The sequence below is a fragment of the Centrocercus urophasianus genome, unplaced genomic scaffold, assembly GCF_019232065.1.
Source record: "Centrocercus urophasianus isolate 14NV4802_14NV808 unplaced genomic scaffold, USGS_Curo_1.0 seq_24, whole genome shotgun sequence".
Lineage (NCBI taxonomy): Eukaryota > Metazoa > Chordata > Aves > Galliformes > Phasianidae > Centrocercus > Centrocercus urophasianus.
In genome coordinates, this window is record NW_024884800.1 from 1119121 (window position 1) to 1144531 (window position 25411).

At 54.5% G+C, this 25411-nt stretch overlaps 3 protein-coding genes across 4 annotated transcripts in view; all 3 read left to right on the top strand.

Annotated features, from left to right (window-relative positions):
- Positions 1–8468, top strand: part of EDA (ectodysplasin A) — a 56647-nt gene extending 48179 nt beyond the window's left edge. The window contains exons 5-8 of the mRNA XM_042825018.1: positions 382–416; positions 750–801; positions 2831–2955; positions 4872–8468. Coding sequence (XP_042680952.1) covers positions 382–416; positions 750–801; positions 2831–2955; positions 4872–5123 — 464 coding nt within the window. The 3' untranslated portion in view covers positions 5124–8468. The remainder of the gene's footprint in view (positions 1–381; positions 417–749; positions 802–2830; positions 2956–4871) is intronic.
- A 1345-nt stretch (positions 8469–9813) lies between these two features.
- On the top strand, positions 9814–12512 carry LOC122163629 (transforming growth factor beta activator LRRC32-like). Its single transcript, XM_042825002.1, has 2 exons — positions 9814–9921; positions 10578–12512. The coding sequence occupies exons 1-2, from the start codon at positions 9814–9816 to the stop codon at positions 12510–12512; spliced, it is 2043 nt and encodes a 680-aa protein (XP_042680936.1).
- Positions 12513–15479: 2967 nt separating this feature from the next.
- Positions 15480–19011, top strand: LOC122163646 (protein Wnt-11b-like). 2 transcript variants are annotated; one of them, XM_042825026.1, is made up of 5 exons: positions 15480–15574; positions 17252–17487; positions 17580–17857; positions 18438–18730; positions 18837–19011. In XM_042825026.1, the coding sequence occupies exons 1-5, from the start codon at positions 15480–15482 to the stop codon at positions 19009–19011; spliced, it is 1077 nt and encodes a 358-aa protein (XP_042680960.1). The 2 variants fall into 2 exon arrangements, with proteins under 2 accessions (XP_042680960.1, XP_042680961.1); XM_042825027.1 differs by lacking the exon at positions 15480–15574 and adding an exon at positions 16949–17022.
- Positions 19012–25411: the final 6400 nt, after the last annotated feature.

Sequence of the window (25411 nt, forward strand, 5' to 3'; positions counted from 1 at the left end):
CTTCAGCAGAGCATGAGTGCAGCAGATGGCTGCGTTGCTGCCTTCGCACCGCTGTTTGCATCCCAGAGCCTCTGTTGGCACTGCTGCCAGGAGCAGAGTGCTGCAGTTTGTCCTTCCAGTGGAAGCTGGTTGAGTGATCTGAGGATGCTTCAGTGACGCCGGGCAGAAATAGAGGATTAAGACAGGAAATAAAGCAGGATGAGGCGTTTTCTTATTTCGGTGCTTTCTGACACGGAGCTGTACCCCACTCAGCTGCTGGTGTCCTCCTGTTAAAAACGTGTCTTTTATGCTTACTGTGGGGTAAGAGGAGGTTTCTCTGAAGGAATAGTTACTGCAGCTCTTTCAGGCTTACCCTGCAACGCTGTGCATTGCATTTTGCAGGTGCCACAGACAAAGCCGGCTCCCGAGACACCCAGGTTGGTTGGCCTCCTTCCCGGTTACCAGCTTTGTTGACTAACCTTATCTGCTGTGTTTACTAACATGTAAATCCCACCCTTCCTGTGTGTGCTGTGTTGTAGCTACCCGAAAGGACCGGCTGAGCTGACTCTTCTCATTGCTCAGAAGCAGGCTGTGTTAATCTGCCCTGGGTTTCTCACTCCTTGTGCAGTGCTGATGCTGTTCTTGGCCGCTCCGCTCTTTTGTGTTTGTGGAGAGCAGTAATGATCTCAGAGCTGTGGAGCTGTGCCCAGTTACTGTAAGACGACACGGTGTTTCTGACCGACTTTAAATCCCTGTAATCTCGTTTGCAGCCAGCTGTGGTCCACCTTCAAGGCCAAGGCTCAGCCATCCAAGTGAAGAATGGTAAGGATCTCATGCTATTGGCACTTACTGGGCCCATCCTGCAGCCCCAGGCATATATGTGGAGCTAAGACCTCCCCTGTGATGTGGGTCGGTGCTGGCTGACCGTAACAGACTCATTCCCATTGCCCAAACCCCACAGAGGAGCCCGCTGCTCAGCATCCTCCCATTTCTCCTGCAGTCAAACTCATCCCCCAGTTTGTCTCTGTGCATCTCCCACTAGTTCTGCCCTACTGGATCTCACTTTCCCTTCACCTCCTCCCACCTGTTGTAAAGTCATCTGTTTTTCCTGAGTCCCCTACTGGCAGCCTCCTTTCCCAGTCTCTTTCTTCTCCTATTCTACGCCTGCAGTGTGTCCTTTTCCCACCTCAGCCCCGTTAGTCTGCTCTTTTCTCCATTTTCCCCATTAATTTATGTCAGGAGAAAATGCAGCTGTAATGGGAGCTGCGAGCACACAGAGATGCACGGCCACCAGCTCCTGCTTTGCCGTGCTGCAGGCACACAGCATGCAGCCCCTGAGCATCCCTACCCATCCATACCCACCCCAAGTCCTGCCGAGCCATCTCACATCCACCAGCACTTCTTTGCTCTTTTCCTTCCTCCCCAAACCCATCTCCGATTTCTGCTCGTGTTCCCTTTGCCAACAGCTGGGTCTCATTCCTTAGCTGCTGCCTCTCGGCTGGCCATATCTCGCTGTACTGGAGAGGAGCTGCCTCATCCCCTGCCCAGACCCAGGGAGCTCTGGTTCAGGGCTGCAAGAATGGGACAGGGCTGCAGGAATGGGTTCACCAACCTCTGCCCCATGCGTGGGATGGTGAGGGCTGGCCAGGGCTCCTGTAGGAAGGCTTGGTTTGTCTCTCACCAGGCGTGAGCTGCAGGAGCTGACATTTCTCACGATTCTGTCTTGGAGCTGAATGTGTTTGCTATAGCAGGGTGGGGGGAAGCTCCCAGCAGCAAAAAGGAAATCTGCTGTTTCCAACAACAGCACAGGGGAAAAGATGCTGTCGTGCTTACATTTAAAAAGCAATTATTCCATTATCAACGGGACCCTTCTATGTTTACAAAGCGTACACTGCTCTCTAAGAGTGGGAATTACCCTGTAACTGTCCTTCCCTGCTGCTTGGGAACAATCTGCTATGCTGAGCCTGCCTTCCTCGGGCACTCTGACATTAATGCTGTCCAGCTGACAGAGAGCAGAAAGCACAGCCTGGCTGGCTCACAACTGGGGGCAGGGAGCAGAACAGCAGATAAAGGCTAGGAGGGGAAAGATTGCTTTTGATACAACCTGCAGACTGCAAGCTGTCCTCAGCACGTAGCAGAGCATGTCCTCGGATGTGTCTGCTGATGCTTTCAGTTGGCCCAGTGACAGAGGAGTGGGTGGTGGGTCTTCATGCCCCTGATTGTGCTGAGGATGTATCTCAGCACAGGGTAATGTGGTGGGATGTGATGCCATTTCACGCAGGCAGGTTTGCCATGTTTTGTCCCATTCCTATAAGGACAGGGATCACAGTTCTCACCCTAGCCTAGTTTAGAAAACACAGCAAATAGTTTAGAAATACTGGCACTGGTCTCTGTGTGCCAGAGTGTCCTTGCTGTGCAGCAGGGATGATGGCAGTCACTTTTGATGTTACTGGGGCTGGGAATCGCTCAGCTACTTGGTTGTATCGGGAGAAGACAAGTCAGTCTGCACCCAGCCCAGGGGACGAGCAAAGGGCCGTGCACTGCATCCCAAGGATGAGAATTGCTCTTAACCAAAAGCGAGCAGAGGTCGGATCGCTCATCCTGTGCACAGAGCAGAGCGGGTGCCCCGTTCAAACAGCAGCAAGAGGTGGCGCAGGTAGAGCTGCTGCCCTGGGAAGGAGCCAGAGCAAACACAGCACAGTGCTTAACTGTGGGGTTTTCTGACCGAGTTCCCCTGACTTTCCCACGTGGGGCTGCGTCAGCTGCTTGTGTTGCAATGTGACTGTATTTGTGTGCTCCCGCGCTTCTCATCCTGACGGGTACTGAGTGACTGCCGTTTTCTCATACTGAGATCTTTCAGGTGGAGTCCTCAATGACTGGTCTCGCATCACTATGAACCCCAAGGTGTTTAAGCTGCATGCCCGCAGTGGGGAGCTGGAGGTACTGGTGGACGGCACATACTTCATCTATAGTCAGGTAGAAGTGAGTACGGTCCTAGGCCTAACTCCTATTCTTGTGTTCCAATGGAAGCCTTGCATGAACCACGAGAGGGCTCCAGACATCTAGAGAATGCCAAGAACTTGTATGTGCTTTTAACCACTTCGTGCTCTAGGAGATGTGTGTCAGATGAAGAAGTTAATAGAGTTGGGAAGTGCGAGGTCACACGTTCTGCCACGACACCAGCTGCAAGAGCCTGGTTACTGCGACACATGCACAGAAGCCCAACCAAATCCCATGTGCCACCAGAGCCTTTTTTTTTTCCCCTCCACATTGTCTGTGCAGTCACTCAGCCGCAAATCTAAACCTTATTGCAGAGCAAGAGCCCCAGCAGGAAGCTGGGCTCAGTGCTTTAAGAGGGATGCCGTGCCAAAACCCTCACGACTTGGGATGTTTGGGCAGCCGTGGCACTCTTTGTAAGCATAGGGCTCCCAGCCCAGGTAATTCCATTTTGCCTCCACATTTCAGACTGATGCTGTGCTCCAGCAGCCTTGCTGGCTGTGGGATGGCTCAGCGCCTGCATTAGGCAGCACCAATGGTGGGTGTACAGACCTGCTTATGTAGAAAGGACTGAACAAAGTAACAATTGCTTGTATTATGACTTAGGATGGAGCTAATTAAGACACAATTTCTGTAATTTTCCCATTCAAAAAAAGAAAAAAAGCAGGAGGTGCTCTGTCAATTTAATGCCTTGCTGCTGGTTTCTTGCGAGTCTTTGACACGGAGCATGAATGCCACGTTCTGCCCTTCCACAGCAGCCGGGGTGTTCGGACACCTGAGGACTGAAAAACTGTGCAGGCTGTGGGACAGATCTCAGCACTCCTGCTCACGGTTTGGCTGCATTCAGTGGGCAGCCCCACGGGGATGGCAGCAGCAGGATGGGCTGCGGCCGTCAGGTTAGACAGGGCTCTTCTGTGGGCACGGCTGTGCGTCCACTTTGGATGGTGGCAGGGAAAATAACTCTCCTTGGGCCAAAGTGCAGTTGTTTCCCAAGTGCTTCGTGCTCATTGCTGGCCACCGAAGCCGTTGCTGTTTGTAGTCCGTCAAGGAAAATGGGGACTCGGCCTTGCTTAGCTTCTGTGGTCACACAGCGTAGGCTAAGAAGAACTGGCAGACGCATCCAAACTGAGTAGTTTCCTTCTATCAGGAAGAAGCAGCTCCCTGGGATGGACTTCTCTCTGTGCAGGCCTTTCTCAGGCATCCTGGAGTTCTTCAGAATCAGTACATGGGAGATGGTTAAGTTCCAGCAAGCTGCACAGTCCTGGGGGCTTTGTCACCAGATCTAAGAGTTAAATCAGTACAGATACTGTGAGGTCATTTGCTTCCAAGCTGTGGAGGTTGGGACAGTGTCTTCCCTGTAACAGCTTATGCCTTTGAGAGCACCTCAAGTCCAGTTACAAAGAAGGCAGCTCCCAGTACATCTTAGGGCATTGTTGATGTCAGCACTAAAGGAGGCTCATGGGACCCAGAAAGCAGGACTTGCCAGGTAAGTGCAAGAGGACTTCAGTTAACAACTTTGTTTGTTTGTTGGATGAAAAGCTGTTTGTGGCAGGTAGATTTGTTCTCAGATTGCTGTAACTAGGCTTGCACAGGTTTGTACATTCCCTATAACAGCAGGGTCTGGCATGAGGCTTCCTGGCTCAGCCATAGAGATGCTTGGATTCACAGGCACTTGCATGCTTTTATTAGGATGAAGTGAAATACGGAGTTTCCTTATGTCTCATTGGCTTGGGGGTCATTCAGACAAGTCGGCCTCCCATGAATGTGTGTGGCTGGGGGCTGAGGAGAGGATGGTTAGCAGGGGGAGCATACATACGCACCGAGAGGAGCGTGGGCTTGTTCCTGCTTCACAAACACGCTGCCTAATAATCTTTCTTCTTCCTGCTTCACATCAGGTATACTACATAAACTTCACAGATTTTGCCAGCTATGAGGTGGTGGTGGATGAGAAACCCTTCCTGCAATGCACTCGGAGTATTGAGACCGGCAAGACCAACTTCAATACCTGCTATACAGCCGGGGTCTGCCTCCTCAAAGCCAGGCAGAAGATCGCTGTGAAAATGGTCCACGCTGACATCTCCATCAACATGAGCAAGCACACAACTTTCTTTGGGGCCATCCGCCTAGGAGATGCGCCAGCATCCTAGATGAACTTGGCACATCCAAGGAGACTCACAGAACTGCACCGTGCTGCTGTTCATAAGCGTATCAGTATTTCAGGGGGTTCTGTAATCCGGCCATAAGGAAAGCTGATCCAGAGCTATTTATTCCTATATGTGAATGCAGGAAGCACAATGTCTTCTGTGACTTGCACGGAGACTCGGATCAAAAAGCTAGCTGAAAAAGCGTGGTGAGGAAGGAAGGCTGTTGTGTCCGCCTTGTCTCAGTATTTCAAGTATTACTGCACTGATATTCTGCTCTGTGATCTTCACGTGGGGCTTGTTGGGAGTGACGTGGCTCTCTGCTTTTATGTTGCACTAAGCACGAGCATCATCCCAGGCAGGAGCAGGAGAGAGCCCAGCCAGGCGGCCCTACCTGGCGCTCCTGCTTCTGCCCGCTGATGAGAGCGAGGATGGGGGTTTCTGCTTTCCTGCCTTCTCAGTTCTAACTGGAGCGGCGCGCGGCGCGAGAGGAGGTGGGTGAGAGTCAGTGGTGTTTACATTCATCCTCAGGAGTGGAGAAAGGAGAGCAAAGTGCCTCAGGCAGAGCTGGGAAGCAGGCGGTGAGAGCGGTGGAGGGGAAGGTGGATGCTGAATAGAGCAGGCTTAGCACACGGAGAACCGCCTCTGCATTCCAGAAATCACAAAGTCCCAAAGAAAAAGACAATCCTGGTTCCAGAGCCTCTGCTACTTCCAGCTCCTGCCGTGACCCTGGAGCTGTGCGCTGCCCACCGGGGGCTGCCGTCACCCACTGCTGCTGTCACAGCTGCCGGTGGTTTTTGTTTGGGGGTCGGGCTTTTTTAATGTGTGTCTTTTTAATTAATATTTTGCAAACCAGAACACTTTTCTACTGGCTTCCCAGAGGCACGCAGAGCAGACACAAGTACTTGTGAGAACACTCTGAAGAAGTTTGTCATGTTTAAGAATAAAATATTCCAACAGGAAATTATTTTTTCTGTTTTAATAGCAGCTGCCCTGCTCTTAGATGTGGTTTTCATCCTTCCTCCCCACACCCCGTCCCTGTTGGCACCCTCCTACCTAAATTGCTCCAATGAGCAGCGATGGAGTCTCTAGCAAAAATGTGTATTTAAAAAGCCTGGTCTAGCATGAAGTCACCGCTTTTCTTTGCTCTGAGCCCTGCTGGGTCTAGTCCTAACTCGATTTCTGGTGACTAATAGCGGAGCGAGGACGCTATTGTTTCTTTTGGCTTCTTGAGCAACTCTCTCCCGTCACCTCCCCACGGCTGGTGGTGAGATCTGAAGCTGGAAGTTGTGCTGGAGCTGAGGAGGAGGCCGGAGCACGAATTGCCCCTGGTGCTCGGTGGTGCGCGCCTGCTCGTGTCCTTGGGTAAGCGGCCTTCGCTAAGGGAGGGCAGTGCGATTGCAGCCCCTGTGGCAAACACAAACGGCTGCGTGGGGAGCCGAGGTCCGGGTGACAGCCAGGGCTGCCCCAGCCGTGCTCACCTGCAGTGTAAGCCAGCACTGCTGTGCCCCTGCAGGCTCTGCCTGCCCGCACTGCTCCCGGCTCCGCTGCTCTCCGCTGCTCTCCGCGGCCGTAGCGAGTGATCTCACTTGCCAAGTATTGCAGTTATTGGGAGATAAATATTTCTTGGGGGCACCCGGCTTTGGCTTCAGCCTTGCTATTCACAGGAGGCGTGCAGTTTATAAAATAACTGCATGAAAAATTGCCTGCTATTTCTTTTTCAATATGTTCTCCTCCTTTCTAGCCTTAACATGTTGGGCTAGCGAGAGCCTGAGGGGCACTGAAGCAGCCTTTGTTGTTTATTTCCTTTAAAATCAATTAAGAAGGAGATGTTCCTCTGACAAGAATGAATCGGGACAGCTTCTTATAGTGAGAACATGAAGCAAATCATTAACAGGATTGCTTTAGAATACAGTCTGAGCAGCGAGGCTTAGGGGCAAGCATAAATAACACGATGGCTTGGGAGAGCGGGATGGATGTCACTGGCATTCCTCATCCCCTGCTGGCAGGAGCTGTGGTTCACTTCTGAATGTGCCTGTGAGCAGCAGGAGGCAAAGGGAGAATCCCTTTTGCTGTGAGCACCCCGGCACTGCTGCCACGATCCCTTGGCATGTGTGCAGGAGCAGGGCAGGAGGTGCTGCTGGCTGCAGGTGGCCGTCCTTCCTTGCTTCTCCATGCCTGGCAGCTGTGGAGTCCTTTGTATTTAAACCCTGTGGCTGCTGCAGCAGCACGTTCTCACGGATGCAGTACTATGCCACAGTTACCCAGGCTGTGGTATAGCTGCTTCTGCTTGATACTGCTCTGTGCCACCGCCTCTGGGGCCTCTGCACGTTTCCGTCATTGGAGCCAAAGGGCCTGGAAGCAGCTCAGGACAGCTGGAGGGGGTTCATTGGTGTGGAAGACTGTAAGCTCCGGCAGGAACAGGGCCTCGCTGCATCCTTCCCTCTGGTGTCTCTCCTGTAGAACTCCCAGCAGTCCTTCAGTTTGCCCTCACCCACGTGCCTCAGCTCTGCTGCTCAGCCTTCGGCTGGACTCCAGTTGCAGAAATGTAGCAAGCAGCCGATTGGTATCTAACTCAGCATCTGAAATCCTTCTCCCTCTGAAGATCCCCAGTACAGAGACAGCCCGTATGGAAGCCAGCTCTGCTTCTGTGTTCAGGGTGCCTTTGCAGGAGGGATGCTCCCCAGCACACTCTTCAGCTCATGGCTCTGCACCCACACGTGCTGGCTGTGCTTCCTCCAGCACCTTCCTCACCCAGGGTGGGGGCTGAGGGGCTCCTGCCATCACCAGCAGCCCATCAGTGCTGCAGCACTGACCTCTTAGCATTGAGCGTTGTATTTCCCAGGCTGAGAGGTACAGGGCAGGTGCTTCCCAGGGCTGCTCTCAGGTGAGCTCTTTCCACAGCTCAACGAAATCCAGACGTGCTGTCCCAGCTCAGAGCATGGGAGCAGGAAGGCACCGGTCCCAGCACTCAGCACTGCAGGCTGAGCCCCTCCAGCTGGGGTTTGTCCCATTTCTTGGGCTCTCCCCTGCCCAGGAACAGCTGTGTGTGGGTGCTGCACCCTCTGGCCTGGCCCCACGCATTGCCCACCCTCATGGCTTCCAGGGGTGGAAGGAAGCCCCTCCTCACCCCCCAACCAAAAAGGAATGGGAGAGGAGCTGTGGGAAAAGATGCCCAACTCCACTCCCGTTTATCTGAGCTGCACAGAGATATTCCAATGCTGTTTTGTGCTTCGACATCTTTATTCAAGACACTATCTGTATATAAAATATACATAATGTATATAAATTAGGATGTAAGTTTATGTAAATTGTCAATATTTTCTTTGCAAATAAAGCTTTTTCCTGATCTCTGGGCGTCCCTGGTTATCAGCTGGTTGCTGGGCACGGAGGGGCTGGGCCCTGTGGTGTGGCAGCCCCAGCTCAGACAGGAGCGGGGCAGGCTGTGCCCTACAGCAGTGCCCCAAAAGAGAGGGGATGGGACGTGGGGAGTTCACAGGCGTAGGATGCAAACGGCCGGGGGTTCTCCATACCAGTCCCTGCCTTTGATCTGGGACTTTTGGCTGATTTCTTCTTCCTGTGTGCTCTGCAGACCCGTACCCAGGGCTTGGGTGATGGCTGGGGCTCCCTAGGATGCGCGGTGCAGAGGGATGAGGATGATTGGGTTCAGCCAGAGGCCGGTGGCTCCTGGGTGGAGCTGCCTGGTTCCACATCTGGACAGATGTGCGCTGAGAACAATCAGGGGTTGTTCTGCTGCAGCTGCCCTTGGCCCGAGTGCATCCACTGTGGGCGGTGGGGAGGGCTGAGCCCAAAGCACTGCGTGGGTCCAGAGCCTCTGTCTGTCTGTCCAGGAGGAACCGCAGCCCAGAGGCAACAAAATGCTCTCCATGGTATGAGCTGGCAAAGGGCAACCCCAGGAAAAGTCAGGCTGCTGTGTCTTTAGATACAATCACATATATATGGACTGTGCAAGTAGGGGGAAAATGTTATCTATCATTCTGCCAGGCGCAACTAGGAACAAAGCAACCATCTGCTGCTGCACCCATAACAGAGGCAGCCCAGCTCAGGCTGAGACACAGCAGCGTCTTCCAGGGGCCTCTTCCAGACCCACTGGGGATGTGTCACTGAGGAGCACAGCTCTCTCTCCCTGCTGGGGATAAGGAAAGGGCTGCGTCCACCCCAGCTCCCACCCAGAGCTTTGCTTTGTGCCCCCCCCGCACAAGAGCTGAGCAGTGAGAGCACAGTGGTTGTGTCTCAGGGTGCACAGGAGGGGGATTTGTTCCTTACTTGTGGTCCTGGGATCCTCAGTGGGAGTTGGGGCGTCCAGGCTGTGGGCACATCCCCGGCACAGGGCAGGGGAAGAGCAGCTCTATGTGGGGAAGTCCTGCAGAGCCTTCTGCTCTCCCAAGCACGGCGTTCCTTCCTGATGCTTCATTTCCACGGTGGTTTCAGTGGATCACCTGAGTCCTCGTGCAGCCCTGCCTCCCCCCACTCCAGCGGTTTCTCTTTCCCTTCCTTGTGGTTTTGTGCAGTTTTTCCCCTCCGTGCTCCTATGTGTCTCCTTTCCCACTTCCGCAGCTGCTGACACCCGCTCTCGCTATCTCCTTCCCCAGTCCGTGCCACAGCCTATTTATGGGGCTGTGTGCAGGGGCTGGAGCAGAGCGGTGGAGCTGCGAGCAGGGCTGGCGGTGCCACCATGCGGAGTGTCCGTGGGGCAGGACGCCTGCTGCTTTGCCTGCTGCTGGCCATCCTCAGGACCCAGGCTGGTGGGGAGGCGAAGCCCAGGCCTCCACCGTGCCAGCAGGTAAGGCTGCCGCTTCCCGAGGCTGTCACAGCACTCTGCGCTGGGTCACAGCACCCATCCCTCTGTGCAGCAAAAGGGAGATCTCACATGCCTCTCCCCCACGGCACTTACCTCACCCAGCCTCCACTTCTACCCGTCCTGTCTCTCCACCTTCCTGCTTCCCTCTGCTCCCCTGGCTTCAAGCTGTTTGCCCATAGCCTTTCGCAGCTTCTCCCCGTCACTTTCAAACCAATGAGAACATTTCTAGGGGATAGGAAGGGACAGGGGCTCTGCAGGGCAGCGCTGTCAGTGATGCCATTAACTTTTCATTCACTGCATGAGAGGACAGCCTACATGGCCAGAGTGTGGGGCTTCTCCCATATCCAGGAGCACCATCAGGCAGGCTTTGCCTTCCGCTCCCTCACTTATCCTCCAGGGCTTAAGGCTAAGGAGTGCCGGCGATGACCTGCACCCAAACCAGCAGATTGCACCACGCACAAAAACAGATGTGAAAAGCAAGATCCTTCACCCAGAAAGCCCATCCCATGCTGGTTTCCCGAGCAGCTTCTGGTGGCCTCACCCCTTCCCATTGCAGGCACAGAGCAGATGACAAAGAGCAGCTCCTCTGCATGGAACTGTGCCGGCTGCTGCTGATGGGTTTCCCCGTTTCTCTGTAGAGCCCCACAAAGGTGTCCTGCAGGGCTGCTGGGCTGCACAGTTTTCCCAAGGACCTTCCCCAAGGAGTGAAGCACCTCGATCTGTCCCACAACATCCTTCAGAACCTGTCAGAGAGCCACCTGCCTGCACTGGGGCAGCTCGAGCACCTGGACCTGCGCTCCAACCGCCTGGAAGCCATCTCAGGGTCGGTGCTGGCCCAGCTGCCACGGCTGCACTCGCTGCTGCTGGGCTCCAACCGCCTGCACCAAAACCATCAGGACAATGCAGTGGCTTTCAGTGCACTGCAGGGTATAGAGGTGCTGGACCTGTCGGCCAATGGCTTGGAGAGCCACATGGTGAGGGGGTTCCTGAGTGGCCTCACTGCACTGCGGGCGCTGCACCTGCATGGAAACAGATTGAGCCAGCTGCCAGCGGGCATCTTCCAGGGCTCCCCGCTGCTGAGCGAGCTGGATCTCAGCAACAACTACATCATGGACATAGAGGAGGGAGCGTTTGAGGCATTGCGGGAGCTGGTGGTGCTCAGCCTGGCCCTGAACTCCCTGCACTGCCTCTCCAGCTTCAGCCTGCGGCAGCTGCAAGTCCTGAACCTGAGCCACAATGCCCTGGAACTGTTTGGCTGGGAGGAGGGACAGGGTCCCTACCTGCTCCAGGTGCTCGACCTGAGCCACAACAGACTGCTTTCCTTCCCACAGCTCCCAGCCGCGCACCGCCTCGTGCACCTCAACCTCTCCCACAACTCCATCACTTCGCTGGACCCCAGCTCACACCACCCAGCCCAGTTTGCACTGCGTTACGAGGAGATGGTGAGCTTCAGCACCTCGCTGGCCACCGCAGCCAGCCTGGCCCGCCTGACCGAGCTGGACCTCAGCTACAACTGCCTGCAGCTGCTTCCGCTGCTGTTCTTCCGTGCCATGCGCTCCCTGTTTACTCTCAGCGTGGCCATGAACTGCCTCCAGAACATCACCATGGAGCTGCTGACCAGGGACGGGGATGGGGACAGGAATGGCACAGCTGTGTGGCAGGAGGACGCAGCGCTCTCCGTGCGCTCCATGGACCTCCATGGCAACGCCATCCGCGCTCTGCCTCGTTGGTTCTTTGATGCCCTGCCCCAGCTGGAAGCCATCGACCTGGGCTCCAACAGCCTTCAGCCCTGCGGGAGTGACATGGGGGAGATATCAGGAGGGGGCTCTGCAAGGGCAGAACCCTGCACCGCCTTCCACAGCATCCCCCACCTGCAGCACCTCAGCCTTCGCAGGAACAGCCTCACCCAGCTGCTGCCTCGCACCTTCAGCCGAACCCCATTGCTCTCCTTGGACCTTTCTGAGAACCAGGGCCTGGCCGTGCCACGGGTGGCACTGGAGGGGCTGGAGCACTCCCTGCAGCAGCTCTGGCTGCGGGGGAACCACATGGACAACAGCAGGGCTGAGATCCCTTGCTTGGATGAGCTCAGGGTGTTGGACCTCTCTGGCAACCGCCTAAGCCTTCTGCCCACGGGTTTGTTCTGCTCCCCACTGCAAACCCTGGATGTCAGCGATAACCAGCTGCCAGCGCTGCCCAAGCAGGCACTGCTGGGGTGGACCCGCAGCCTGCAGGCATTGTGCCTGGCAGGGAACCCCTTCCATTGCTGTGAGCTGGGCTGGTTGGATGCTCTGCAGGCAGCTGGCGTGCAACTGCCCGACCTGCACCGCGCACGCTGCATCCACCACAGCATCACAAACAGGACAGCACCACTCGGCAGCCGCCCGCCGTGGCCGTGCCCACAGCCCTGGGATGGCAGCCCAGCGCTGGTGCTGGCAGCCCTGCTGGGTGTCCTGCTGTGTGCGGGCTGCAGGGTGTGCTGGCTGCGGGGCCACAGGATGGGCATCCTGCTGCCACAGCCCCAGGCAGACAGAGTGGCCGAGGGGGAGCCAGCACACAGCGACACCAAAGTATAGCCAGGAGAACCAACTGCAGCTGTGTGTTGTCAATACTACTATTAATATGATTATATTTCAGGCACCTCTCCCAACACGCTGCGTGTTCTGCAGATCTGATCACACACATCCAGCGCTGGTTAGGCAGCACACAAAGCTGGGTCCCTGCAGCCCATTGTTTGCAGGGAGGGAGATGCCTCATCTGCAGGGCCATGAGCAGTGTCAGGAGAGGTTCTGCCCTCTGCTCATGGGAAGGGAATTGTCCCTGCAGCCAAGAACGTGGTGCCACCACCGTGAGTTTGGCAGCCTGGCTCCCAGCTGGCACCCATAGGGTCAGCAAGGGATGGATGAGGCAGCAGATGGGTGCTGGCTTTGCCAAGTGGCTGAGAAGTAAAGGACAGCTACCAAAGAAGGACAAAGAGGGACTGAGGTGTGGAAATCAATCCAGGGAAACGGTGCATGGTCCTCTGCATCTGTATCTGATTCAACAAGCAGCTCCCTGGACTGCGTCCCACCGTTGCTCCCAGGAGAGCCCCATGGTTTTGGTGTTAGGAGCTTTCTCTTGGTTGATATCAAACTGAAATGATTGTGTCAAAATGCTGTGTCAAAGTGATTCGTGCCCAGCTGTGGGACAGTGCGATTCCTGGTCTGAGAGGAGTACTGGCACTGACAGACCCTGGCATTACAGATTTTCTAGAGAATCAGTTGAGAAATCCAGCAAAACTAATTCTTTCCAGTGGAAACCTTTCACATGTCACTGAATCACGCTGTTTTCAAAGTAAAAGAGATTTTATCAGAAGTTCGCAACTGGCTGCTCTGCTAACTTATACCGGAGTTAAGGCATAGTTGAGCTTTGCCCCCTTTTCTCCATGGGATCAGGAGCCTGGCTGGGAGCTGTGGGATGCAGTGGGCAGAGTCCCCCCCGTGCTGCCCCTCTGACGGGCACAGCTCAGCCCACACCTCCCCCAGCTCTGTTGTAGGATAACACACATTTGGGGCTGCTGTGCTCCTACTCTGTGTTGTACCCAATTCGCACAGCCACACACGGCCACGATGGCAGAGCTGCTGCTGGAGCTGTCCCTACTTTTGAGTTTTTGCTGCTGCTGATCTTAAAGCCATCACCCCCCTACTTCATGCAGGTGGGATTTATGTTTCCAGCAGCTGTGGTGTTCGCTCTGTGGCTTCGGGATGGGACCGGGGCTGATGGCAGTGCCTCTTCCCCGTCCCGTCCCCATCTGCACGTCCTCCAGGACCTCTGCCCTGTGCCCTCCCTCCCGCAGGACGGTGCCACCGCTGCTTCCCATTATCACTCCCTACCACCGCTTCTGCTGCGTGACTCAGTGCCACCCCCGCCAGCCACTCCTGCCTCATTGGTGAGGTCGAGCGTGTCATGCATGACACTCTTTTCGTCTTTGCTGGGGCTCGGGCCAGACGGGGACCTGCACCTCCCTCTGGCAGCCACAGAGCTGCTGGCGAGCAAAGAGGGAAGGCAGCTCCCAGGCATCCCTTGCCTCGTTCTCAGGGGCAGCCGTGCAGATGCAGACAGCTGTTGTGCAGCTGGGTGCGCCCACCCCGCCGCCTTCCATCCTGGTGCCCTGGGGACAGGGCGTGCAGCAGAGCTCAGTCTGTGCTGGGACACTTCTGTCACAGTCACCCCATGGCAATGTCCCCACGTGCTCTGTTCCCTTTGCTCCGGCACCCACAGCAGCCACACGCCCGTGGTCTCTGTCCCCAGCTGTAAGGTGCTGCCGACCCAGGCAGAGCTGAGCGAGTGCCATGGGAAGTGGGGACAGATCATCACTGTGTGTCAGTGTCCCAGCAGCTCAGCTGATGGGCACCTCGGGAAGGTCGCTGCCTCCCGCAGCCGTGTGAGCATCCGTCCTGTGCTGAGGTCACTGACACCTCAGAAAGAGGAAGGAGGTGGCTTGGCTGAAGTCAATTGTCACAACCACCAGCACAGGGGCACCTCCGGTACCAGCCGCACCCCAAGACATGACAGAGGTGGGCACGGGGGCTGGGGCAGAGGCCACACTTCACAGATGTCCCCCCCTCTGCTCTCACACCAAACCTGTTCCCAGCTGTGCATCCCTGCACTTTCTCCCAGGAAGAGAAGGGGACGCCTTTCCCAGGCTGGGAATCCCCTTTCTCACCTCCTCCTGCCTCAAGGCAGCTCCACATGGAAGTGGAAGAGGTATTTTTAGCACTTGCCCTGCATTCACTTCATGGATGAGGCAAGAAAGAGGAAGTGACATCAAACGAAGGGCGGCTTTGGCTTTAAAAGGAATCCTTTCTTTCCTACTACTCAGTCGTCGCAAAACTTCTGTGAAGAGGGGTTGGTAGAAATCACCTGGTGGGAGGCAGCGAGGGGGAGGCAGGAGGTTGATGTCAGACGTGGGTGCTCAGGGCCCAACCAGTGCCATCCCACTGCCACCTGTCACCCCTCCGGATCCCAGCCAACGACACCATCCGCACCCCGAGCAATTTTCCTGGCAGTGACACAGCCAACGGGGGCACAAAGTGCTGAGGGTGGGACCTGCTGGCCCCAAGGAGAGAGAAGGCAGAGACCCCGAGGGGAAGGGGCGGCCCTAACAGCAAAGCCGTTGGCCAGGAGGTGGCAATGTGCCCCTTGGCTGGGGCTGGCACTGAGCGCCCCGTTAGGATGCGCTTTGCCCATCTCTGTGGGCGCTGCTGCCCTTCCTGCCCAAATCCCCTCACAGCACAGCTGTGCTGACAGATGTTTGTGAGGGGCAGCTGCTGGCCTTTCTGAGTGATTGCTGCCCTGTGTGCTTGGTGGGACGCTGCAGGCTGAGCACATGGTGAGCAGAAAGCACCCGAGCACCTCCCAGCACTGACAAAAGCTGCTTTTCCTCCTCAAGAAACTCCTCATTCCTCCAGAAGCTGCTCAGATTTCCCCCCGATGTCCCCCTTCAGGCACAAGGCATTTCTCCATTCCTTAAGGTTGAAAAAAGGGGATTCGCGGAGAGAAAAATGTCACGACACCAGAATCTTTGGGGTTGGAGCGAAAGGCCCATTTGGGCTCACAGGAGGGAGAAGCGTGGATGCTGCATCTGGTTCTGGCCAAGGTAAGAGAAGGATCTGCAAAAGCCGTGGTGTGAAGGTGGGAAGACAAGAAATATCAGGGACTTCCAAAGACTTCATGTGCAGTGGTGTCTACATGGCAAACCCATCACGGCAGGGGCTCCAGGGGCAATGCGTCCCCTCACAGCCACTGGCAGAGGTGGGTGGGATTCACAGATCGGTTCCTCTCTGCCACTCAGCACCTGGGATTGGAGTCAATAGCCCAGAGTGGGTTTACTTTACAGAGGACGGCAGCGCTGAGCCTGAGGTGTGGAAGGAGCAAAGCAAGCAGCAGCTGCCCCAGACAGCAGGGATGCTGCAGGAGGTGCTGGGCTGGTGAGGGAGCAGCCAGGCTGGAGCTGTGGAATGGCCTCTGGCCCTGCAGTGCTTCTCTGCTCTGACCATGGAGGCTGTGGCAGCAGTCTCTCTCTGCCTTTCTTTTTTTTCTCTTTTTGTTCAGCCTTTTGTACTTACGCTTGGGATTTGTGATGCCAGCCTTTTCCTAGCAGGACCCCACAAAGCACTGTGGCCTTTCCATCCCAATAGAGCACACTGGGGAGGTCAGCCATCCACACTGTGCATCCCAGCTCTGGTTCACGTGACAGCGAGTCAGTGGGAGGTCAGGGGGTGCTCACCAGACGTCCTGCAAAGGGAAAGCACCTCCTGCTAGAAGGGAAGTGGCACAGCGAGGGAGAAAGCACAATTCCAAAGGAGAAGTGCCAGACATGAGCCCAGCTGCTGCTCTGCAGAGCATCCAGTCAGACCCAGCACCGGCTCCTCTGCACCTGAGAGCTGCATGCAGGCAACCCGCAGTACCAGGCTGGGAGGTTTCCAGGGTCGTGCTGGTTGGGAAGCTGGCTGTGCTGTGTTTAGGAGGAGTTAACAGCAAGCAAAGAAAAGAAAAAAAAAATAATCCAGAAATCAGTATCATTCCTTGCCATCCCTTTTGTCCCTTACTAATGTCATCGCTGCCTGATTCCCACCAGTCTACATCTCCTGCTTATGGGGACAAGTTTTTATCTGCTGAGAAAAGAAGTGTGTGCTTGCTTTGCAAACAAATGGCTCTCCTTGAGCAGCTGAAGGTGATATCCCTTTGCACCAAGCTTCTCTGTGCTCCCCGAGGAGCAACTATTTCAGGAGCAACTGACCGCAGCAATAGTGGGGTGCCTGACCAGTGAGATCCCACTCCAGGAGAACCCAGACTGGGGACCAGAGCCAGGCAGTGGGGGTGGCCACTCCATCCTCCCCCAACAGCTGTGAGCTGTGAATGGCACCAAAACCGCCTTTGTTCCCCTCCCCAGTGGGCAGGACAGAGGCCAGAGGGTATAAAGAGAGCAGAGGCCCTGCACACAGCCCTGCTCCCAGTCCCATCCCCAGCCATGGGCCGACTCGCTGTGCTCACTGCTGCAGTGCTGCTCTGCCAGCTGGGGCTCGCCATGGCCATCCAGTGGCTGTGAGTAATGGAGAGCAACTGGGGGACAGGAGGAGGCTCCCTTGGGTGTCCCCTGCAGCAGTTCCCTGGGGTCTGCCCATCTCTCATTCCCTGGGTCCTCATCCCAATGCCTGCAGACCCCAACCTCTCATCCCCAACCTCTCACCCCCATCCCAGTGCCCATCATCCCCGTCTGCTCATCCCCATCCCTGTGCTTGTGGTTCCCTCACAACACAACCTCTCTCAACAGAGCATTGGCAGAGAACGGCAGCGCAGTGTCCTGGGACAGAATCCACCACTGCCGGCTGCTGGCTGGGCTCGTGCCTGACCAGGTCCAGATATGCCGCAGGAACCTGGAGGTCATGCACAGCATCGTTCAGGCTGCCAGCAAAACCAAGAGCATCTGCCAGAAGACCTTTTCCAGCATGAGGTGGAATTGCTCCTCCATCCAGCGTGCCCCCAGCTTCGGTCCTGACCTGCTGAAAGGTAAAGAAGAGAAAACTTGCAGCCATTACACCGGTGTTAATCGTGTGCCATTCGATCTGCAGGAGATGAGACGTCTCCCCCTTTCTTTCCAGGGACCAGGGAATCTGCCTTTGTCCATGCGCTCTCTGCTGCCGCCATCGCACACTCCATTGCCCAAGCCTGTGCCTCAGGGTCACTCCCGCTCTGCTCCTGCGGCTCCGTGCCCTCCGAGCTCCCTGGACCGGATTTCAGATGGGGTGGCTGCGGGGACAACTTGCACTACGGCCTCCAGCTCGGTGCTGCTTTTGCTGACAGCCCCCTAAAATCCAACAAGCTGGGACTGCAGGCTCTGAGGGCCGTGAATTGGCATAACAACGTGGCAGGCAGGCAGGTGGGTACGGCCCACGGCCCCTTGAGGTTGGATATTAGGAAAAATTTCTTCTTGGAAAGAGTGGTGATGCACAGCTGCATAGGGAGTGATGGGGCCACTGTCCCTGGAGGTGACCCAGAACCATGAGAATGTGGCACTGAGGGATGCAGGGGTGGGCTGGGGCTGGGGATCTGAGAGAGCCCTTCTAACCTCAGTGATTCGATGATTCTGTGACGCAGGGTGCAGAGGTGCCTGAGATAAGGAGGTAGGCTCCAGGGGAGGACACAGTTCCTGAGCCTTTGTGAGAGCTGGGGAAGCTGCCACCCCACTACAAGCTCCACCAGGGCACTTCCCAAGGGTCAGGTTCTTATTACAAAGGGAACAAAGCAGGATGAGTCCTCAATTGCTCCACTGAAAGAAGGCACTCTCTGGATGTCCCAACAGCACCACTGTCTCTCACCTCTAAATGAGAGAAGTCTCTGGTGGCAGTAAGCAGCTCAGCTCTCCCATCTCTTGAAAATGACCGTGGATGTTCTTACAAACCTGTCAGTGGAGTAGGAACCAGGAGCAGCCACTAAATTCTTGTTTCCACCCTCTGCAGGTGCTGAGTGAGTCCCTGGATACCAAGTGCAAATGCCACGGTGTTTCAGGCTCCTGTTCGGTGAAGACCTGTTGGAAGGCACTGCTGAGTCTGGCTGAAATTGCCTCCGAGCTCAAATCCAAGTACCTGGCAGCCATCAGGGTGAGCCACCGCCTCGTGGGGCGCAGGAAGCAGCTGAAGCCCACGGAAACAGACATCAGGGTGATGAGAGACACGGACCTGGTTTATCTGATTCACTCCCCCGACTACTGCATGCCCAATGTCCACCTGGGGTCTGTGGGGACACAGGACAGGTAATGACCAGCTGCAAATATGCTCTAAGGGCCGCCCAGGTGGGCACCAGCACTGTGGGTGGGAGGCATACTGCCTCATTCTGACCCATGCATCCCCCCTTGGCAGGCAGTGCAACAAGACATCAGCGGGCAGTGATGGCTGCGACCTGCTGTGCTGTGGCCGCGGCTACAACGCTTACGTGGAGGAGGTGGTGGAGAGGTGTCACTGCAAGTACCGCTGGTGCTGCTACGTGCTGTGCAAGAGATGCCGGCGGCCGGTGGAGAGGTATGTCTGTAAATAGTGTGGGGCAGCAAGCAGGCAGCAGGACGTGTGTTGAGTCCTCCAGTGTGCAGCTGGGGAACAGGCACCATCTGCAAGCAGTGCTCTGAAGGGGATTGTGCTGCAAGCCTGGACTCTGGAACTACAACAGAAGACCTCAAACTGGGTGATGATGGGAAGCCTCAAACCAGAGGACGACCTCTGTCTCACCAGAGTGAGACAAAGGGCTGCCCTCCTGCAGTGGATCAGCATCTGGCCCTCTGTCTCCAGCTGGGGACAACCATTTATCACTCGGCCCTGTTCTCCAGGGGTGAATGGGGACTCTGCACTGCCATTGTCCTTTTGCAGGAGGCTTTTGACAGTGGCCTGAAAGCCAGGAGTGATGGATGAGAAGATGGGTAAAGAGTTGTCCATGGGGGGAAGGCTGCAGAAAGAAAACCGCTGAGGTTGAGGGGGTCCTGGTAGACCCTCTGGAGCCAGGTTTCTTCTGTGGATTCACCCAACACCACTGAATGTTCCTCCTCATGGGCAAACACTGTTCCAGAGCTCTTTGCAGCATCTGAAATAAAGAGCAGAGGCAGAGTCAGTGACGGCTCCAGGAGACGGAACTCATCGCTTTCCTCCACGACCCACATGGAGATGGCTGCAGGTCTCACAGTTACAAGACTTCAGCTGTGGCTGATGGAAGTTTCTCCTTCCACCCCCTGACCCCAGGTGTGCTGCACTGGCCTGGGGAGAGGACGGGACTCCTGAAGAAATAAGCATAACTCTTTAGACTCACTGTCAGTGGGATTCTGGTGCGTGCTGCTTAAATAAATGTACCATACCATGCCTCTGTGACAGAACTACGTGTCACCTCCTCCCACCTTGGCATTCAGCTGACCCCAGAGAGAAGAAGGCTGGAAGGAGAGCGCGAAGCACAGTGTATAAGGTTCTGGTAGCTGGAAACAGAGGCAGCTGGGGCTCATTTTCTGATCTGCATGTATGTGGGTTGGAGCACAGTGTGCATCGAGGATAGGGTCCTGATTCACCTCATCCTTCCCTCAGTTGCCATGACTGCTTTTAGCAGGAGAGTTGGAGAAGTGCTTGCATAGAATGAGATTCCAGTTCGTGCAGCCTTTGGAGAGAAGGGGTGAATTTAAGCACGTGTGTGCTGAGGAGAACCCACAGAACGAGGAGTGCAGGTAGATGTGCCTGAGATCCCAGGATGGCTTCCTGCAGCTCCCACCACGACCTAGAGGCTCTGGCAGCCTTGCGTGCGCCTTGTGTAATTTGTGGTTTGCATTGAATGGAGCTGGTTGTGCTCAGCCCTGAGTCCAGCTGTAAGATTACTCATTTTCATATTCATTCAATCATTTTTTAACAGCCTCAGCTGGGTCACAGAATCAATTCATAAGCTTTTGTTGTAAACTATCCCCTCCACTTAATGTGCTCCAGGTTTCTCTATGAACAGTGAGTAAGAGCTGAGAGTCCGAGGCGGCTCGAAACAAGGCTGGGAGCTGGAAGCCCAAATCCTCAGGGGTGAAGCATATGCTCACATGGCTAACCAAGTGAGTTAACCATCATTATCAGTTGTTAGCGCAGCACTGACTCGGTCTGGCTGCTGACATACTGCCTTCCCAGAGCCACGGGAAGGCCACAGCTGGGAGGCTTCCGCTGCAGCTGCAAGGGCAGAGGAGCTATCTCCTGTTTGTCTTTTAAAATGCAATTAGGAGTTAGTCACCAGCATTCCTCAGAAAGGGAGGCTTCAGCTGCAACCCAGGACCTGAGTACAGAGGTGATGCAGGTACTTAATTAGGAGGACTGCTTAAATACCTTCCCCATAGCCACCCCCACACCGCAAGATCACAGGGAGGTGAAGCTGGGAGGGGCTGCGAACTCCTCAGAGCATTGCAAAACGAGCTGGGGAGAAGAAAAGAGGGGAAGGATACTGTGAAGGGAGAGATTCCACCAGGAGGGTGGGAAATGTGATTTGCATTTGGTAACTGCAAACACACATTGCCTGGGGTGGAGGAGAGGAGTCACAATAGCTAGGAGCGCCCTGGGGAGATGTCCTGATTCCCCTCCTGGAGAGGTCCTGTTTGAATTTCTGCCTGGGAAACGGCAGGGTCAAGGGTGGAATATGCAGAGCCCTCTCCTCCTCTTGCTGCTTGCATTCTCGCTGCAGGCCCAGCAGGGAAGGGCTGGAGGGGCGGTCAGCAGTGGGATGCTGGGTTCCATCTGTGTCCTGCAGGAGATGGGGAAGTGCTGTAATTAGCTGAAGGGTGCAAAGAGGTCAGGCTGGCAGGAGGGGCTGCGGTGGGGTGGTGGCAATTCACTGACAATGTTTAGAATGGGAAGTGCTGCAATCTGAGTTTGCAGCTGGAATTTCCAGTCTTGTGAGATCAGCTAGGCTGGAGGAGTCTCCTCAGGACTGGGAGCCAGAGCAAAATCCAGCAAGGGATCCAGAGGGAATAAACCATCTGCTTGGCTCCAAGGTCTGCTGGGTGTATCTTCTCTCTCTAACCCTGCCAGGGCAGGAAAGCCAGCAGAAGGCTGCTAAGGGCACCCAGAGCCCTGTTTCCCCAGACCAACGCGGCAACCTCCAAGGCAAAAGATGGGAAAACTTGGACCCTGACATCACCCTCAGGTGTCTTCCAGCACCCATCAGTGAGATGTTGCCAGAGAAAACAGTGCAGGAGGGCTTTACCTTAGCTGCCTGCAAACCTCGCTGCCATTGCAAACACCTCAAGGTGTGAAAGGTGCCTCTTCATGAGGCACCTTTTTTTCATGAGGCACCTGAATTAGCTGGACAACAGTGGCAGCAGTGTCCCTGATGCTCTGTAAGGATTACGGGTTTGCAGCCCTTCAGAAACATCCTCCCTTATTTCTTTTGCCCCATGTTCACAATCAGTCCTCTCCACACTGTGGCAGGCTGCTGTCATTACCCTCTGCTTCACAAACCCTCTTTGGGCTCATCGCTGATGTGATAGATCTACCTCTTTGACTCCTCTCTCATTACCCATTTTCCCCACGTCTTGTGGCTTTTTGTTTATCTGTCTCTGGAAATGAGACTCCCAGAGTTGAATGGTCATGGCAGAAGCTCTTCACTTTGCAGTGCTGTGAACTGACCTGCGAGAGACGGCTCTGAATGTGGCTCATGCACAGAGGAAAACCGTCCCTCTGCAAGCAATTTGGTGAGAATCAGGCAAAGGGTTTGCTCTGAAAAGCCTCCTCCCTGTTATTGCTTGGCTTTTGCGTTTGAGAAGAGTAAAACAGGTGTGAACATGGCTGTTCCCTGCTGGTTAAGGATGCTGCTTAACTAATTCTAGGCGGACAATCCAAGCAAGGGCAACGAGCTGTTGGTAAGTAAGTAAAATCTATGGGGAAGAATGGCACTGCCTTCAAGGATGCTTTGGGATATTCCTTCCCTACAGCCTCAGAATGCAACTCTGAGAGGAGAGTGCTTGAAGACACAGCTCCTTCCTTCTGCTGACCCCACGGATGGCTGAGTCAGAACAAGGGGGAGGCACAACTGAGGTCACTGTTGGGGCTCAGCAGTTGATCAGTGCCTATTCCGTCCTAAAGATCTGGGGAATGTTACCTTGACCTTTGGTGTTTACAGTATCACACCACCAGATACAAACATGAGCAGAGACTTGTATTTAAGGAAAAACCCTTGGCTCTTTGTTCTCCTTTATTTGTAGGGTGTTCAGCAATGTCATGAAGTCTTGAGGATGACAAGTAACAAACAGGGATTGCCCTTGTGGGGATCTTCAACTGAGAGATGTAGGTGAGTAACAGACATAAGACCAGAGGGGGAACTGGTCCCCAGTCTGAGGGCCCTTGAGCACAGCTTAAAGGGCAGCTGCAGCAATGGCTGTGCTGGATTGAGAGGAAGGAGACTTCCATGTTTTCCTTGAGGCTCAGCAGGCTGGAAACCCTGCCAGCTCCGCACCCCTCAGTTCACCAAGTTGCAGGGCACAATTCCCAGGTGGAAAAGGCTTCTACAGAGAACAGCACTCCTGTAGTGGAAATGCTAACTTATGGCCTGAAGCAGTGATGGAGCACTGGTGGGAAGGCAGGGCCAACCCAGGGGAGCTCAGGTGCATGCAATGGGAAGGGATGGAGCCAGGATCCACCCCTGCCCAGCCCTCATTTAAGGGTTGGTGGTGGAGGTGAGGGCATCTCTTGCTGGAGATCCCTGCCTACCTGAGGCCTTCCAAAGGTAAGCAGCTCTTTTTCTTCATTTCTGCATCTGTGGCTGCTGCATTTGGGCTTGTTCTCATTCGCTGTAGCCAAAGACTTTGCCACCCTGCCATTATCACCCCATTACAGCATTGCGACTCCGAAGTTAAAATCTCTCTTGGTGCTTGCTTATTGCTCTCCAGAGCAAAACTAATTTGTCAGAGAACTCAGGAGCACGATGCTACCTGCTTCTGTTCCAGCATTCTGTGGCCTTTTCCAACTATCTTTCTGCCAGTGCAGAAAAGGTGCCGTGGTCCTCCTTTGAATGATGAAATGATACCAACCTCCTTCTGTTTACCTATGGAGAAACTGCCTCTGAAGGCAGTCAGAAAGTGAGGTAAGGTGGAATGAGGGCTGCAGAACAGCCTCCTCTACAAAGCAGAAGCAGGCACAAGCCCATGAGCAGCCCAGGGTCTCTGTGCCACGGGGCTTTTCCAGGCATGCCCTAGAAGTGCAGCCAGACAGATTTTGAGGACCTTCTCAGTTTGCATATGTGTCAGCCTTGACCACTGCGCAGTGGAGCAAGGGATTTCCAGGCATACTTCTGTCTGGCTGGAGCATTACTGGTGTGTGCTGTGCTACAGGGGATAGCAGGAGCTCTGAAGCCTTCCAGGTGGCTGGATGCATTTGTAATATGCTGGTGCTCCTGGGGAGCACAAAGTGGGCCCTCTGGTTGTGCAGTCAGATGCTCTGCACACATGCATTAAATGCAATACACCACAGCAGTTCTAGGTTTGCTACATGTATAGTGGAAAGCACGAGGGCATGTTTCATGGCTGAGAAACATTAGAGCTGTCCAGAACCTGTGGCTGGGCCCTAGATATTGACTTTATGCTGAGAACCTACCATACTGAGACACACAAGAGAATAGGAGAGCAGGAGAAATCAATCCTGCTTGTCAAAGCTTTTCACATGTAGCAGGACTAATCACAGCCACCATCCCTACTGTCAGGGTCTTGCTGGGTAATTACACCTGCCAAAGAATCATTTATTTTTTCCCTTGTGTTAAGAATGCTGCCTCTGTAATTGGAAGAGGCAGCTCAAAAAAAAAACCCACATCCTGCCAGTCTGTAAGAGGACGCTGTGTGTGGGTACGTGCACCTCATTATATTGAGGCTGGAGAGCAGACAGACCATGGGCACTTTGGTCACCAGCCCTTATTGACTTCATTCTCTGCACTACAAGTGAAGCCTGTTGTTGACCATATGGGACAGCAGACAAAACCAGGGGTAGTTAACTGCTAGCAAGGAGCTTTAGGAGCCTCCAACTAGCAAACAGGTTTGCCCACTCGACTCCTTCTCCATCTTGGAGGAAGCAGGGCTTAATGTAGATTTCCTGCTCTCTCAGTCCAGCTTGCGTGGTGAGCTGTGATAACGTGCTGCTCGAGGCCAGTCCTGTGCTGCCACTGATAGCCTGGGTCTAAGCTGACCCCTCCTTCCTGATTTTAAAGAGAGGGAAAGCAGGCTGAGGTCCCGTGCTCCATCATCAGCCTCTGCACAGCTATTTGGAGAGCAAGCAGACAGCTCCTCGTGAACCTGTCCGGCTTGTTCTGAAGGCTTACAAGAAGAATGCCCAAAGGAGAAGTTTAATCTTTAACAAACAGAGATATTCTACAGGCAATGTGATCTCTGAACTGCTGAGGTTATCCTGATAACACAAAGGTGACGGCGTTCACTCCAGCATTCTCTATCGCTCTGATCCTCAAAACGTTGTTGAAATTTAGGACTTTGGAGATGGTGATATGATAGGTTTACTGTGGGTTTCAAGTAATGCACATGAAGGTGAAAGATGCTGTATCAAGTGCATTGCTGCCTCTCTAATGAAAGTGAACTGGCTGTAATTATTGGGGATTTCGCAGTATCTTCTGCCAGTGAGCAACGAACGGCTGTAGATTCCTGGCCCTGTTCTACTTCCAGTTAATACATTAATTAGTTTTCCCACCACTGGACATACTGCTTTTTACTTCCTGCCTTGTGTGCAGGATTACCACAGAACGATGTGTTAAGCTGTTGACAGAGCTCACACCACTGGTGTCTGTGTTTTCAGTCAAAATATGGTCATGCAGAGGGAGGATGAGAGAAAACTACAACCACCAAGATGCACTCAGGACACAGCATGCAGGATCCTAAACCCACAACTCTTCGGATTTTATGATTAACTTTTTATCAACATATCTCATGCACGCACGAATAAAG